Source organism: Mya arenaria, chromosome 6, assembly GCF_026914265.1.
Source record: "Mya arenaria isolate MELC-2E11 chromosome 6, ASM2691426v1".
NCBI lineage: Eukaryota > Metazoa > Mollusca > Bivalvia > Myida > Myidae > Mya > Mya arenaria.
In genome coordinates, this window is record NC_069127.1 from 56,391,142 (window position 1) to 56,408,399 (window position 17,258).

Sequence of the window (17,258 nt, forward strand, 5' to 3'; positions counted from 1 at the left end):
TTTAAAGCTTTTGTGAATGTGAGTGTAGCCTAGTATAATGCACATTGATTAGTTTAATGCACCCCACATGCATGTACTAAGATAAATTAAGTACTCACGCTTGTGGGTTGTCCATAGTTGTCTTAATTATTTCTATAATGCAATTTAGAATACAACCTACATTTAAAGCCAATGAAAGTGCAGACAGTCAATCATTATGTACTAGAGTTAAATCATTAAGAATTTCACCTTTCGCGGGTGTTTAAAGGTCCGCCTACTGTCAATCATCCGATACACACCCAGTGTCAGATTTTGTCAATGATCAGTATGTATATTCTAAGTCAGTTAGATGACCTGAAGTAAACCTACGCTCACTCCCCCCAATCTTATTCATTAGAAATTTACTTCATGTCATCTAACTATTACGAAAACAATGTATACCAGTAGCAAAATACTTCCTATGATCAAGGAGCAAAGCCATTCAAACAAACAGCAGGGGAAACTGGGGGTTTAAATCTATGTTAAAGTACTTACTAAGTCCAAAACTACCATGTAAACTAGAATAAAACATTATGTGTATTTGAAATCCTTTGATCACCAATGAGTGGGTACCCATGAAAGTGGTCTGAAGAAAGAAAAACGAAACTGCAACAGCTTTATTTTAACATAAGTTTACTTGCCTGTATGAACTAATATTAGTATTCATTGTATATCAGAAGTCTGAAAATAAACACGCTTATCCATTCATAGCGTCTACTTATCGTATTGTGTCTGGTTTGATTCCTCACATTATTACAATTGTATGACAATAGGTTTTAATTTTATAACTATCAATACACCACACGTTTCTGTATACAAGCGAACAGAGCCTTCGTCTGACAAACTATTTGACGCGGTAGAAGACTTCGTAATCGCTGGAGCTCCGCTCCCCGCCTCCGTATGGAATGTACGCGCAGCCGTGATCAACGTGTACTTTGCATGGAACCAAACCACCTTCTTGATGGCAGCGGGCCACGTACATTCCTTTGTCCGTCGACAGGGCATTTTGAGGAACATGGCCGCCGGAGCAAGGTTTCCATTCGTAATGACCAATGGCGTTCACGGGTTGAACGAGGATTTGGTAGTTCTGCACGATGATCTCCTTGCCGCCCCACGGGATATGCGCGCCCGGTAGATGGCAGCCGGCCTTGCCAGGCGTCATTGTGCCATCCTCCATTTTCGCACGGGCGACAAAAAGCGGGCGTCCATCCTCCTCGTATCCGGCTCTCACTGCGGATGGCGGGATACTTCCGCCAGAACAAGATTTCCAAACGGCCATGCTGTCAACAGAAAATATATTCATTGTTAGCGAATTCGGCGGTGTTTATAATATGATTCTTGTTTTGAATATTTAAATGCATATAAAGGAACATTGTAAGTTGGAAATCCAAAACTTGTCCCTCGCGCTTAAAACATGTTTCTTCGTGGTTTAAAAACAAAACAAAAACGTTCTCATGCATACACTTAGTTTAATTTAAAAAGCACACACTATAATATATTGCATAAGGTTAACACAATCAGGGTTGATGCTAGAACGTGAATTGATGTACAGACCCGCTTTATAAAAGGGTTCTGGGGGTATATTCACCGCGAATAAGTGTAATGCAGGATGTGCATAGGTGCGTTTTTCACTACATATTGGAATAAAACAACAACACACACTCCGACGAACTCACACACGCATGCATGCAAAAAACACATGCACGTACGCAAAAACACACAACCACAAAAAGTACCCTTTCGGTTTTAAATACAATTTTCTACATTTGAAATTATGAATAAGGAGACAATCATTTTTCCTCGATTTGGTGTAATGTCCAGTAGGTGGCGTGATGTTGGTTCAACTCTGGTAGTTTTAGGCGCTAAAAAGTCATTCAGCTTCGAAACGTTTGACTAAACGGGTCCAGATTAAAAAAAAAAACCTGTTGAATTAATAATATTGTGAGTTTAAATACGGTAGATTGATTGGATCAGCATTAAGTATTATCTAAGAGCATCGTTTTTTGGTATGTGCGTGTTTATAAGTGTAAGATAATAATATTTGCTTCTTCAACTGACTATATTAACAGAATACGATTTCTTGAGGATCATGTAGATGCTTTTTAACTCAAATTTGTATTTGTTTTGATGTTTGAATGCTATACATGATGAATAGTATTGGATATGCCGTATGTATGTATAAGTCAACGACCGAGTGCTACTTAGAACTGAAATTAAAAAAAATGCATTGTAAGTGTGACTGTCTATTTATAGACATGGAATACTTAAAGGAAATGTAAGACGGTTCTTTAGTGCTTACGTTGAGCTACGCCAATGCAAATACAGTAAAACCCCGTTGGCTCGAACTCGCTTGACTCGAATTCCTCGTTGACTCGAACTAAATGTAAAGGACCGATTTCTTTAAACTGATGGTAAACAATCCCGCTTGGCTCGAATTTTCGAAGCTCGAGGTATTTTTCGCCGGTCCCTTTGAGTTCGAGCCAACGGGGTTAGACTGTATTGTCACAAAATCTCTTTATAAGTTCTAATCCATTTTACTATGAGTTTTAATGTAGTTTCATCAAGTTTAGTGTTTGAGTGCCGTTATTATTAATCTAGTTTAGTTTTAAATTATTAAGGTCTTCAACTTATCCATCGTTTATTGCATGAAGATACATTTACACAAACTATGAATAAGAAAAACAGCGAAAAATAGGAAATTTGATAATAGAAATAAGCAAGTCAAACAAAACAAGAACAATAAAACCAACCTACCTTAAAGCAAAATATTCAATATCATATAAATTCACTGAAGATACTGATTCCTTTTTGATAACTGGCCAGAGCGTCCCGCGTTTATATTACTCGTTCAGCGACTAAGGCCGCAAGAAAAAAAAATAGATTATGGATAGAGATCGTGTGGTTGTGAAAGGAACTCTTTTAAAACGGCCAGTAGCACTCAATCGAACATATAAAATGAATCGCCTTAAATTATGCTTAAAGTAATTAATATTAACTATACTTCCGTATTTGGGGGATAGGCAATCTGATGCTATGAGTGTGTCTCTTTCATTCGGGTTCAAGTTTCATATCGCAAACATGGATATTCTTGAATAATTAAAGGCATTCTTTAGTTGTGCATAAAAGTAACACAAGTATAGATTTATTACAGGTATGTGAATTGCACCTTCCGGTATTTAGTGTATGGTTTGCATCTTAACAAAATACCAAATACGCTTAACAATCTCTAATTACTAGTGCATATAAGAATATTATATAGTCACTGGATACAATGTACCCTTAGATTTCATAAAAAAACCTGACTCTTATATTTTGAAATGCTTGTCTGAACTTTTCAGTCTGATTTGAATGAGAGCCGAGTAAAAACAAACGATTGCAGAATGATCGGTATGTTACATCAATGTCAAGTTTTAGACTCCAGCCATACCTCAAAATATTGAATGTTACAAAGTTCCGTAAGTCTATGTCTGAATTGCGGCTATCCTCACACAGATTAAGCATTGAAACAGGTAGATGGAATAAACCGCAATCAAAACCATTATGCACCAGTCAATTGTACCCCCCCCCCCATACACACACAGGTCCGGGGGTATACCGGGGATAGCCGGGGAAATGGGCCGTGTTTTTACCTTCCAGGTGGCGCCGCAGTGCCGGTATATTTATGTATACTTTATATTCCATGTAATTTGTATAGGTTTGTTGTAATTTTCATTTATTTGTTTGTTAAGAATTACACAGTAACTGAATCAAGTGCTCTTATGAAGACCAAGATAAATATTAATTATTACTGCACCTCTCTATATTTGTATAATTATATAAATGTATTTATTATTATAATTTATTTATATCATTCTTTTTGCATAAATTGTGTTTATTGTGTTATTGGTGCGTTTGTTGCCATTGTATATGAACATGTGTTGCCAAATGGGTCTATGACCGTACTCGCCTGAACCATTGTCAGCACACAGATCGCAGTGCCCTGTGACTAACACCGATGACAGGTAAGAAGCTTACTAGACTTTCAGACCACCAGCTCCGTTCACCATACTTGATCGCAATGCTCTACGTCATTCGGAGCTCCTCGGCCATTTTTATCGAAAACGACCTTGGATGTATGCCGGTATATTAGTAGAAGTAGTTCGTAATCCTTTTAATTATATCACTAATTAAATGTACTGTTTTGTGCTTGTATTTATTGATCGTAATTTAAATTGATTGCCAGTGACGTGTAGTATTGCAAACATAATTCCAAAAGATTCCAAGGAGTTAAAATATTAAGTTTAACTGCTAAATTATATTACTACGCGATCTACTACGCGATCTACTTGCAGCGGACTTAAACAAACCGATTTCTGAGTATGTAAACCGTCCATATATATCCGCGGTTGTTTTCGATAAAAATGGCCGAGGAGTTCCGAATGGCTCTACGTAGTAGAAGGTCAATAATCTTATGTATAGCCTTTCCGGTTTACTGCTTGAAGTTACCTCGACGGCGGTCATACGCAGAATAACTATTTTTGTTTGTGTGTAAGATTTTTTAAACTCGCACTCGGGCCTTGCACATTCGGCGAGTGCTCTCTTAAGCTTGTTAGTCATTTTAGATTATTGGAGCATAGTGCACAGACAGAATGTAACCCTGGTTAGAGCTACCCTTGTTCTTTAACGGGCACTAGTGTATAGCACCGTCACACGGGACCCCCAGAAAACGTCCCTCCCGGTAGAGGATTAGTATTGTTTAGTAATGCGACGGGGAATCGAACCGGGTTTGATGGTCAAGTGTGTTACCACTAGACCACGGATCCGCCATAGATATACATGTATATATTTCGGGTGAGCGACGCGCTAGTATACTCCCGGGCGGACGAGTTCATTGTTGATATGGGTAAAAAATATAACTTCACTTTTCGAAAACTTGTAGGAAGACACCTCTATTTTTACTAATACTCACTATTAAAACAACTCCCGGTTAATAAGTAAAGTTAAACATGATTCCTTAAATGTACTTAAATCATTCTTGTCGCTAATAAATTTCTTGTACGAAATAAATAAGTCTTAAGTGTCAAACTAACCTTTGAAACCTTCCGACAGACTTTGTTTACGCAAATGGCCAATTTCGAACAAAGGGCAGTAATAGTGCAAGGATGCGGTTACGCTACACAATATTAATTATAATGATATTAATACATACACATATATAACGTCACTATGTTACTGTTACACTATACCAATGCTACAATCAGGTTATAGCTAACAGTGCTGATTTTCTAGCAGTGTTTTTCTATGTCTAGTTTGAACATATTTTAGCTATAAAAAAGTCCAATTTACTTCTTCATATCATATTTTTATAGTTATCAATACTAATTATTAAATATTTTTTAACATAATTGCGTGTTGTTAATATTGTTCAATTATGCGATACTGATGGTATTGGTGTGAACATATGAAACACCAAGACTAACATTTCGCTGTCTTATGTCGCTTTAATGTTTCATTCCAAAACCACACAACACATCTTATATTTAAATCAGACACACAAGTCATTTTCCAATAATCGTGCCATTTGATATAACTCATAACAACATAGTATACTTTAGCAAAACGTACTCATTGTAAGTAAGATACTTAGTGTTTGTCCGTCTGCAACGTCGGAAAGCATGGTCCTTCCTATACACTTTATTCATACCACAGGAAAATTGACTGACAAAATCTCGTTTGTAGGAATACGCATGAGGCAGGAGAGACAACTCTTCTTCTAACAAACTCGAATGTTATAATGTAATACTCTTCAATGACACTGTACTGTCAAATGTTTCTGCAGGCGAGTTGTCTACGTGGCTGGTTTAAAATAAATAGTGATCAGGCAGACCGAGTTCAATTTGGGCTCTCGCCAGAATACTTGTTCATATATATGAGTGCATATGAGAGAGTCAGATTACCGGTGAGGTTTCAATGCGAAAGCAATGAAACTGCCTCATTGTTATTCATGGTTACGAGGTTTTTTCCTGGCCGAATCGTCCGTGGGACACAACGAAGCATATGGCAGTAGTGTAAAGAGTAACGGGGGTATCCAACGATGATCCACCTGTCCTTCATCAAGCTTTAAGGTTTATTTTCACATTTACATGTTCATAAAGGTAGATATTATATAAACTTATATGACATATTATAATGTAAAGCAATTAATAAACTAATAAAGCTGGCTTTCGGGGTCAGATTTTATAGCATATATTTATATAGTATTTGAAATGAGAATGTATAAAAACAAACTTAATAGGCATTACACTTGTTATAGAAATTAAAGCAAACTATTTCAAAAGAAAAACGATCAGGTCAGGCTGCAGTGCTATGTGGGCTTTGTTAATGTTTTAAATACAATCAATAAGCTTTAAACAATAGTTGTCACTCATCTTTCGTTGAAAACGTTTAGCATTGACATGATTGCTATGTAAAGATGGTACATAGTTCCGTCTTTCATTTTCAAAGTAGGTATATTTCAACATCTAGTGCAGTTAATCGCCAATGATATTTTGGATATTCGTTTCCAATTATACTTACTTTCAGCTTGTATTTATGTTTTCTACTCAGTCTAGGTCAGCAATGGTTATGAGACATTTATTACTAATTAAAAAGAAAGTCCCTGATGTTTGGTGTATACCGGCCCTGGTAAAGTGTTAGAAAATGATTGGACGTTTGAATGGCAAAATATAAATCCAATATTCATGGAACCTGTCAACATATTTTCCTTTTTTGAAAGTATGCCAACTACATGTATTTCGCTTTTGGGCCACGTCAGTTCAAAAGAAGGAGGTTTGGTCAAATATTTCGGTAAATACATAAAGGTCAAAGTTCACTTTATTTTCATCACACTTGGTAAAATGTGCGCATGTGTGAAATCTAGGTCAAGTTCATTAGTAATTGACGTTGTTCAAATTGTCTAGAACCACGAACATAATTGAAGCCATATCTTTAGACCTAGCTCACCAAGTCAAAAGTTTGAAATAACGGCTTTTTTTTCTTAAATTGTATATTATCTTTACTAAAATGTTCGTGTCTGTTTCAGCTTAAGTTCGAACCGAAGTCCCAGAGTATAAGAAATTGGCCACTTGGTGAAATAGAGAAATCTTTCAACACTCAAAATGTCACGCTTGTTCTATTTGGCATGTTTGTAAAGTTCTATATTAGTTGTGTAAGTATATGATATTAAAGTTAGCGATAAACAACCCTCATAGACCATTGTTTATGACAATCATAGTTTTTTTTTGTTTGGAACAAAGACAGATATTTATTTGTTTCAATTTTTTTTTCTGTCCTTCGTCGTTTATCAACTGTGTTTCATAAACATGTCGGTGTATTGTCATAGCTTTGGTGTCGTGATGGCGTCGTCGTCGAACATAAACTTTAATCTTGGTCATTGCAGTAAAACTCTTCCAAGATAGTCAAATGCAACTTGGTGAACATGTTTCCGGAGACAAAATGCACATGCATATAAAGCACATATCTCTCGCTGAAATAATTCACGAGCATTGACGTTTGCTCCATTACGTTCTTGTTAAATGGTGACCAATGCCAGAGCTCAGATATGATCATTTGCATTTATTTAATTCGGAACATATTACCTGTAAGACATTGTGCATAGTAAATAGACCGTCTACATGGTGATGTCTAGGTAAGAGAGGTTACAAAACAATACTTGAAGGGTCAGCTGTGGACTACCTTTTGTGTGCTACGTCACACAAGTATGTGTAACTGTAGTCCAAATAATTGTACGTTGACAAATTTATTTTTAAGATTTTTGATATGGCAAATCCTTCACGTACAAATTGTTCTGCATTAAATGTGGGTAGTTATTCCGATAGGGATTCCGGGTTTAAGCATATTGCGTATATAAAATCTCAGAAAAAACAAGAAATATTACCAGATAATGTTTACTCCCTTGCCATCTCAGAGAAAAAGATTCCTCCGTTTGCATTGGATGATTTCACTTTTGTGGGTAGATATTTCAGCATGTATTATCGGCGAAAGAAACCGTGCAGTTTAGTAACTATCTTTTTTCCACTGCTGCAAGGCCGAGGAATCTTTTTTTCTGAGATGGCAAGGGAGTGCTTGTTAATTTGGGTGATTGACTGTAAAATACTTTTTCATGCAAATTTTAAGCTACGGAGTGATTTTTTCTCGACATGAATAGCCCCGCCTTCTTTTCCCTTTAAAGACACCCATCTGAAAATATATAAACATAATCGTTAGATATTTGCCTTACAATACCTGGAAATACAGAATTAGAATTAAGACGATCATTTGCAATCAAGTATTAATTTATTAGACACCAAATTAACCTTAAAGTTCGCGAAGCAGTGTGGTAGTTGGTCATACATTAAAATGATCGAAAATGATATTAATTCAGTTATGAAATTGAAAAAGTTTTTTCACAATTCGTTTTCTACTAAATTACAATTCATATGCACCACAACCTATTCATTGGCACCACAACGTTAAAAAAAATCGAGCATAGTGCAGCAAGTATAACAAATAAAGTTCTAAAATTTGTAACGAGGCAACCTTTTGTCAATAAAAAAGCCACACACATGTAACGAAATTGCTTAAACCTAAGGTACGATAACAATTCTCACGAAAATCCAGATTTTTACGTTGTCAACACTAACGACTAGCAAGCTATGCAAGTTCTAGACGATCAGATTTTAAATTTTATTCAGAACTTTTACATTTAGAACAACTCATATCCATTCCTCTGTGGAACTACATTCTCCATTTTTTTTAATTTACTCGTATACACCTCTAAAATGAAAAATAAGAAACCATACTCACTGTTAACATCCATATTCGACTCATTGGCACTATAACGGAAGACGCGTTGAAGAATTTTCAACACATAACAAAATGTTATAGCTCCAATGATTGCCCGCCGTGGTATAACACGTCTATTATTATAGACTAGTGTAAATGTGGACTACTTTTTGTGAGCAACGTCACATAGATATGTGTAAATCTGGACTACTTTTGTGCGCTACGTCACACAGATGTGTGTGAATGTAAACTTCCTTTTGTTGGCTACATCACAGGTATGTATAAATTTTACATGTTGAAAATTGGCATGTCACGAATCTTGAGTAAGGAGATATTTATGCGAATATCAATGAGAATACCAGTAGGAGCTTAAAGAGACATTGCAAAGTACACGAACACGTTGTTAAATACGCTTACACGCTGTAAAGTACATGTACATGTTGTTTATTACGCGTACAAGTTGTAAGGGACGCGTACACGTTGTAAATGTTACGCGAAAACGTTGTTAATTATGCGTACACATTGTAGAGTACCCATACACGATGTAAAGTACGCATACACGTTGTAAAAAAACGCATACACGTTATAAAGTACGCTTACACGATGTAAAGAGCGTAAACAAGTTATAAGTACGCAAACACATTGTAAAGTACGCAAACACATTGTAAAGTACGCATACACGGTATTAAGTACGCAAACACATTGTGAAGTACGCGTATACGTTGTTAAATACGCATTACCGTTGTAAAGTACACATAAACATTGTACAGTACGAGCACATGTGGTAAAGTACGAGTACAGGTGGTAAAGTACGAGTACAGGTGGTAAAGTATGAGTACAGGTGGTAAAGTACGAGTACAGGTGGTAAAGTACGAGTACAGGTGGTAAAGTACGAGTACACGAGGTAAGGTACGAGTACAGGTGGTAAAGTATGAGTACAGGTGGTAAAGTACGAGTACAGGTGGTAAAGTACGAGCACATGTGGTAAAGTACGAGTATACGAGGTAAAGTACGAGTACAGGTCGTAAAATATGCGTACACGCTTTGTTTTGCATCCTCTTTATTACCTGTTGGGTACACCGTATTCCTTGTGGGTAAATGATAGAGTGTTATGGATGTCTAAGGCCAATCACATAGAACTAGAATATAATATAATTCACTTAAATCTTTGTATGTAAATAAAATGCACAACGACTGTTCGCTTTGCATAACTTCACTGGTTGTGTTTCTGCATATTAATTCTAAAGAAGGCTTAAATAAGGTGTAACCTTTCGCTATTTTTTTATATACAGAACACATTAGCGGATCCAGGGGGAGGCGCCCCCCCCCCCCCCAACCCTTAAATCGTCCAACTTTACTTTTTAGTTCAATAAAGATGAACAAAAACACGCCAAAAATGCACCTTTTAGGAGTAGGAAATGTTTTAACTTTCGTGGGGGAGTCCCCCCCCCTGCCATCACTTTAAATAAAATCAATTTAGGTTCGGAGGGACTCCCCATCTAACGTCAAATCCTTGAACCGCCCCTGAACCATATATCCTTTCAGACATGTTTTTGTGTTTTCAGAAACTAAACAAAGCCGCATTATATTTTGAAAAATGTCAAACAATTTGCACTTAAACACGCATCGAATAAAGTATAGTCTTTTTTATCACACTGAGATGATTACCTTAAACAATTCATAATATGGATATCTATATGTTTACGTTTAAGGCTATGCATTCATTTAAAGCAATGACTTCCTTGTGTTTATTGTGGAATAATAAACACTTGAAACAGGAACCGAATTACTGGTTTTATGAAAGACATTTGATGAGCGTTTTCAAGGAACAATTTCCTCTCTATATATTAAGTTTCGATGTTTATTTAACCAGCTAGGAGTCTTACTTCAAGGAAAGAATATTCTCAAGCCAATGAGCGTTATGAAGATGCAATTAAACGTTGATGCACTCGTTATCATAGTTATTTTTCACACTTAAATGTAAAATTTTATTTTCGAAATATCAACACAACACACGTGCACGAAACATGCGACCCTCAGCGACTGACAATCTGACTACTTGGCAGAAGAGTCCTTACCAACGCCACGATGTTCTTCGTGTCCGTAAAAAGCCATCATCGTTGTGAGGCTTATCAGACACTAGGCTACCCTCGTGGTAACACATGGGCCACGTATATAACCCTGTACGTCGACAAGGCAGTATCGGGAACATAGCCATCGGAATAACGCCGCCACACATAATGACCGAAGGCGTCCATGGGTTGAACAAGTATTTCGTAAATATACATCACGTTTTCCGCAGCGCAGCCCCATGGACCATGCGCACAAGGGAAAAGGTGGATAACGATATAATAATGCCATCTTGCATTCGCGTTTGGGCACAAACAGTGGCTTAACGTACGCTTATTAGTCGGCCCGCTGTCACCGTAGTTGGAATAACATGACACACATAAAAACGGATTATTGATTGTATGCCACCAAGGTGGCACCATATATGAGTGTTTGCTCATGAGGTTTCAAAGCATCACGAAACACGATGTGTGTATACACCACCAGCATACTACATCAAACGGTCGCTTATTCGCCACCAAGGTAGCAAAAAAAACACGGCTTGCTTTATTAATACACGCTTTTTCAGTACCACCAAGTACTGTTTCAAGATATGCACCTAGAGTAGCCACCAACTATGGTTAGCAAATACGCACATCTTGCGACTAATTCTCGCTCTTTCGAGTACTAAGTTTCGTTGTTTTCAACACCACTTGTGACATTGAATACGAAGATGCTGCTAAGGGAAGCCTACATGTAGTCAATATAATGTGGATATACATTACCCCTTTTGGTTTGGTGAAAGTTTAAGTACGTGTTCGAATAAAAAAGGTCCACCTACTGCCACTCATTCAATTCGCTCACTCCGCCCATTCCTAATCATTAATATGATACTTCATGTCATCTTACTATTACGTAGCTCACATGCTTGTACTAAGATAAGTGAAGTATCCATGATTGTGCCTTGTCCATAGTTTTCTTAATTAGTGTTATAATGCAACATTAACAATGTAAACCAGTAGCAAAATACTTCCTTTCATCAAGGAGTAAAGCCATTCAAACACTTAACAGGGGAAACTGGAGTTTTGAATCTATGTTTATGTACTAACTAGGTCCAAAACTACTACGTCATTCTAATTAAGTTCAACATGTGTTATTTGAAAGCCTTGATTAGCAATGAGTGGGTACTCATGAAAGTGGTCTGAATAAAAAACAACAACTTTACTGCATCAGCGTTATTGTAACATACATATACTCTCCAGTATGAAATAATATAAATTTTCATTTAACATTAAAACTCTGAAAATAAACCCACGGATACTATCACAAACGTCTGTCAATTATTTCCTTATGCATGACAGTATGTCAGTATATTTTCAGTTGAAGCGAACGCCAGGTGTCGCTATTTGACGCGACAGAACACTTCGTATTCGCTGCAGCTCCGTTCCTCGCCTCCGTACGGAATATACGCGCAGCCGTGGTCAATGTGTACTTTGCATGGAACCAAACCGCCTTCATGATGGCAGCGGGCTACGTACATTCCTCTGTCCGTCGACAAGGCATTATGGGGAACACTGCCGCCATGGCAACGCTGCCACTCATAGTGCCCGACGGCGTCCACTGGTTGTACGAGGATTTCATAGTTTTGCACGATGTTCTCTTTGCCTCCCCATGGGATATGAGCTCCTGGTAGTTTGCGGCTGGCCTTGCCTGGCGTCATTGCGCCATCGCTCATTCGCGCCCGGGCGACAAAAAGTGGCTGGCCATCTGCCTCATATCCGGCCCTCACAGCGGATGGAGGGATATTTCCCCCGGAACAGGACTGCCAAACTGCCATTCTGTCAACATACAATAAATTTATTTTTATTTAGTTAATTTTTAATTCTATCAATTCCAATTATTAGTTTCCTGGTGCAAATTTCTCGAGAGTTGTATAATTATGGACTTCTAGCACCGGGGGGAGCACGCCTCCAGCACCGGGGGAGCACGCCTCCAGCACCGGAGGAGCACGCCTCCAGCATCGGGGAAGCACGCCTCCAGCACCGGGGAGCAAGCCTCCAGCATCGGGGGAGCAAGCCTCCAGCACCGGGGGAGCACGCCTCCAGCACCGGGGGGAGCACGCCTCCAGCACCGGGGGGAGAACGCCTCAAGCACCGGGGAAGCAAGCCTCCAGCACCGGGGGAGCACGCCTCCAGCACCGGGGAAGCACGCATCGGGCACACACCTGATCTTTATTTTATAGTCTAAAATACATTTAATGTAATTGCATGTATGACACAAATTAACCAAAACAAAAACAGTGAGCTAAGTTTAATCTTGTTTTAAGATGCTCAAGCTGTATCGACAATTTGTTGCTGGTATATTGTGAATAAAATTCACCTAGAAAAACATACAACTTACCTTAAACTTTATATTCCACTATGATGATACCAGTCTGAAACACTGAACTAAAATAATTTTCTTCCTAGTTGGCGACATCGTAATGCGATATTCTTCGTTCAGCGAATATGTGGTTGAGATAAATACTTCCGCGTTATACAGCTGGGCATTCCTTTTAAAATAACAGGTGATTGTTACAACCTGGCCGACACTTAAATCATTATGCACACATTCAACATCGGTGCACACCTCCAGCAACGCGGGCGCACACCGCCAGCACCGGGAGAGCACACTTTTAGCACCGCGAGTGCACGCCTCTAGAATCACCTCCAGCACCTCCAGCGCGTGTCCACACCTTTAGCGCCGCCGGAGCACATATCAAGCATCGTGGGTGTACACCTACAGCAACGCGCTTGCACACCTCCAGCACCGCTGGTTCACACCTCTAGCAACGACGGAGCACTCCTTCAGCACCGCCGGAGCACACTTCCTGCACCGCGGGTGCACACCTCCAGTACCATAGGAGCAAACCTTCAGCACCGCCGGAGCACACCTCCAGCAACGCGGGTGCACACCTCCTGCATCGCAATGCACACCTCCAGCACCAAAGTGCACACCTCCAGCATCGCGGGAACACACCTCCAGCCCCGTGGGTGTGAACCTCCAGCACCAAAATGCACATTTCCAGCAACAAAGTGCACACGTCCAGCACTGCCGCACCAGACCTGCAGCAACGCAAGTGCACACCTCCAGCATCGCCGGAGCATACCTCCAGAGCCGCAGTTGCACACCTCCAGCCCCACCGGTGCATACCATCAGCACAGGGGCTATCCGCTTCAAGTACCGCAGGTGCACACGTTAAACACCGCGGGTGTTAACCTCTAGCACCACCGGAGCCATGTCCAGCAACACCGAAGCACACCACCAGCACCGCGTCTACACGTCTACAGCAGCGCAGGTGCACACCTCTTGCACCGGATGCACAACTTTAGCACCGGGTGCACGCCTCCATCAACGCGGGCCCACACCTCCAGCACAGCAGGACCTGTAGTACCGGGTGAGCACATCTCCAGCATCACGGTTGCACGCTTCAAGCACCGGGTGCACGCCTCCAACACCGGCTGGTCACACTCCAGCATCGCGGTTGCACACTTCCAGCACCGCGGCAGCACACATCCAGCAACGTGTGTCCACACCTCCAGCACCGGGAAAGCACCCCTTCAGCACCGCAGATGCACGCATCTAGCATCGCCGAAGCATACCTGTAGCACCGCGTGTCCATACCTTCAGTACCGCCGGAGCAGTCCTCCAGCATCGCGCGTCTACACCTCCAGAAACGCGGGCGCACACCTTCACCACCGCCGGAGCACATATCCAGCTCCGTGGGCGAACACCTTCAGCCCCGCGGTTGCACACCTCCAGCACCGCGTGTCCGAACCTTTAGCACCACCGGAGCACACTTCCAGCACCAAGGGTAAACATCTCCAGCACCGTAGGTGCACACTTTCAGCACCGCAGTTTCACACCGCCAGAGCAAACATTCAGCACCGCTGTTGCACACCGCCAAAGCAAACATTCAGCACCGCAATGTACACCGCCAGAGCAAACATTCAGCACCGCAATGCACCCCGCCAGAGCAAACATTCAGCACCGCAGATGCACATCCCCAAAGCAAACATTCAGCACCGCAATACCGCACTTACAGCACCGCGGGTGCACACCTCCAGTACCGCGGGAGCACAACTCCAGCAACGCGGATGCACACCTCCAGCAACGCCAGAGCACACCACCAGCACCGCGGATGCACACGTCCAGCACCGCCAGAGCACACCACCAGCACCGCGAGTGCACACCTCCAGCACCACCAGAGCACACCACAAGCACCGCAGTGCACAACTCCAGCACCGCGGTGCTCACCTCCAGCACCGCAGTGCACACCTCCAGCACCGCAGTGCACACCATCAGCACCGCGGTGCTCACCACAAGCACCGCAGTGCACACCTCCAGCACCGCAGTGCACACCATCAGCACCGCGGTGCTCACCACAAGCACCGCAGTGCACACCTCCAGCACCGCAGTGCACACCTCCAGCACCGCAGTGCACACCATCAGCACCGCGGTGCTCACCACAAGCACCGCAGTGCACACCTCCAGCACCGCAGTGCACAGCATCAGCACCGCGGTGCTCACCACAAGCACCGCAGTGCTCACCTCCAGCACCGCAGTGCACACCTCCAGCACCGCAGTGCACACCATCAGCACCGCGGTGCTCACCACAAGCACCGCAGTGCACACCTCCAGCACCGCAGTGCACACCTCCAGCACCGCAGTGCACACCATCAGCACCGCGGTGCTCACCACAAGCACCGCAGTGCACACCTCCAGCACCACAGTGCACACCTCCAGCACCGCAGTGCACACCATCAGCACCGCCGGAGCACACCTCCAGCACCGCCGGAGCACACCTCCAGCACCGCCGGAAATGACATTCAGCACCGCCGGAGCACACCAATTGCCCAGCCGGAGCACACTTCCAGCAACGCAGGAGCACACCTCGAGCACCGCCGGAACAGACCTCTAGCACTGCGACTACACATCTCAAGTACCGCGGTGTGCACACCTTTTGCACCGTATGCACAACTTCAGCACCGGATGCGCTCATCCATCAACGCGGGTCATCACCCCCAGCACAGCAGGTGCACGTCTGTAGTCCCGAGTGAGCCCACAACTTCTGCACCGCGGATGCACGCCTCCAGCACCGGGGGAGCACACCTCCGACACCGCGGTTGCACACTTAAGCAACAAGGGTCCACACCACTAGCACCGCGGGTGCACACCTTCAACACCGCGGTTGCACTCTTCCAACACCGCGGGGTCACACCTCCAGCAACTTGGGTCTTCACCTTTAGCACCGTCGGGTGCACACCTCAAGCACAGCGGTTGCACACTTCAAGCACCGCGGGTGCACACCTATAGCAACTTGGGTCTTCACCTCTAGCACCGCGGGTGCACACCTCAAGCACAGCGGTTGCACACTTCAAGCACCGCGGGTGCACACCTCCAGCAACTTGGGTCTTCACCTCTAGCACCGTCGGGTGCACACCTCAAGCACAGTGGTTGCACACTTCAAGCATCGCGGGTGCACACCTCCAGCAAAATTAGTCCACACCTCCAGCACCGTGAGGATTTTAAATTTGAACAAACGCTGTTACTTTTAGCCGAGTAAGGCCAGTTATTCAGATAGGACGGTGTTTGCGCTCCGGATCGAAAAATTCGACCCGTGGGTAAGCTAGGAAGTCGGTATATAGGCTTGCTAAGGATCAATTTTTTTCGACCTTGACCTGACCATGTGATTTCATTTTTATTTTGCATATCTTATGTATTTCAATTGCGTAGAAAATAACGTAGACAACGCATTTGTTTTGTACATCGTCGAATCTTGCGTTCGAAGTTTACTTACGTCAGTTTTTTTTAGGTCATTTTAGTTCATTGTTTACGCAAATAGTTTCTCTGAAACAGCGCATCTTAAGTATATTTATTTCGTTTTTTTTTAATTCAAAAAACATTAGCAATTAATTTTAAGTTATTTGTAAAAAATGTGTATTCTTCTGCACTTGTCATACACGATATAGCTAGAGAAATAAGAAGTGGCGTACTGTTGCGCATCAATAACCTGCCAGGGGAACGTTAGGGGGGCGTTATATCCCAGAAATGCCTGTCCGGTGAGTAAGAGGAAACTTCCAGTTAAAGGAATGAAAACGAAACTTGTTATGTACGCAAAATAACAATTAAATGAATAAGCAATTATGGAGCAGTGACCTTAAATCATTGCTTCTCTTCAGCAGTCAGCTTCAAGTCTAACAGCATACAAAATAATATAGTTTGGGTAATAGGAGAGTTTGCGACACCATACGTGTAGAGGTAGATGGACCTCTCATTTGCAACATGTTTTGTTGTGTTCCGGCGTTCATTAAATTTAAAGTGATACTCTTATTCAAAATCAATACATA

General features: G+C 41.9%; 3 protein-coding genes across 3 annotated transcripts; 1 reads left to right on the forward strand and 2 right to left on the reverse strand.

The window, feature by feature from the left end:
* Window positions 1-629: 629 nt before the first annotated feature.
* LOC128238971 (natterin-4-like) lies at window positions 630-2,926 on the reverse strand. Its single transcript, XM_052955343.1, has 2 exons — window positions 2,773-2,926; window positions 630-1,298 (listed from the first exon to the last, which is right to left on the reverse strand). Exon 2 carries the CDS (start codon window positions 1,295-1,297, stop codon window positions 863-865), a length of 435 nt encoding a protein of 144 aa, XP_052811303.1. The 5' UTR covers window position 1,298; window positions 2,773-2,926; the 3' UTR covers window positions 630-862.
* Window positions 2,927-12,089: 9,163 nt separating this feature from the next.
* On the reverse strand, window positions 12,090-13,425 carry LOC128238733 (natterin-4-like). The gene is made up of 2 exons (XM_052954933.1): window positions 13,270-13,425; window positions 12,090-12,707 (listed from the first exon to the last, which is right to left on the reverse strand). Exon 2 carries the CDS (start codon window positions 12,704-12,706, stop codon window positions 12,272-12,274), a length of 435 nt encoding a protein of 144 aa, XP_052810893.1. The 5' UTR covers window position 12,707; window positions 13,270-13,425; the 3' UTR covers window positions 12,090-12,271.
* Window positions 13,426-14,226: 801 nt separating this feature from the next.
* LOC128237920 (filaggrin-like) lies at window positions 14,227-16,224 on the forward strand. Its single transcript, XM_052953497.1, has one exon. It carries the CDS (start codon window positions 14,227-14,229, stop codon window positions 16,222-16,224), a length of 1,998 nt encoding a protein of 665 aa, XP_052809457.1.
* The last annotated feature ends 1,034 nt before the right edge of the window (window positions 16,225-17,258 follow it).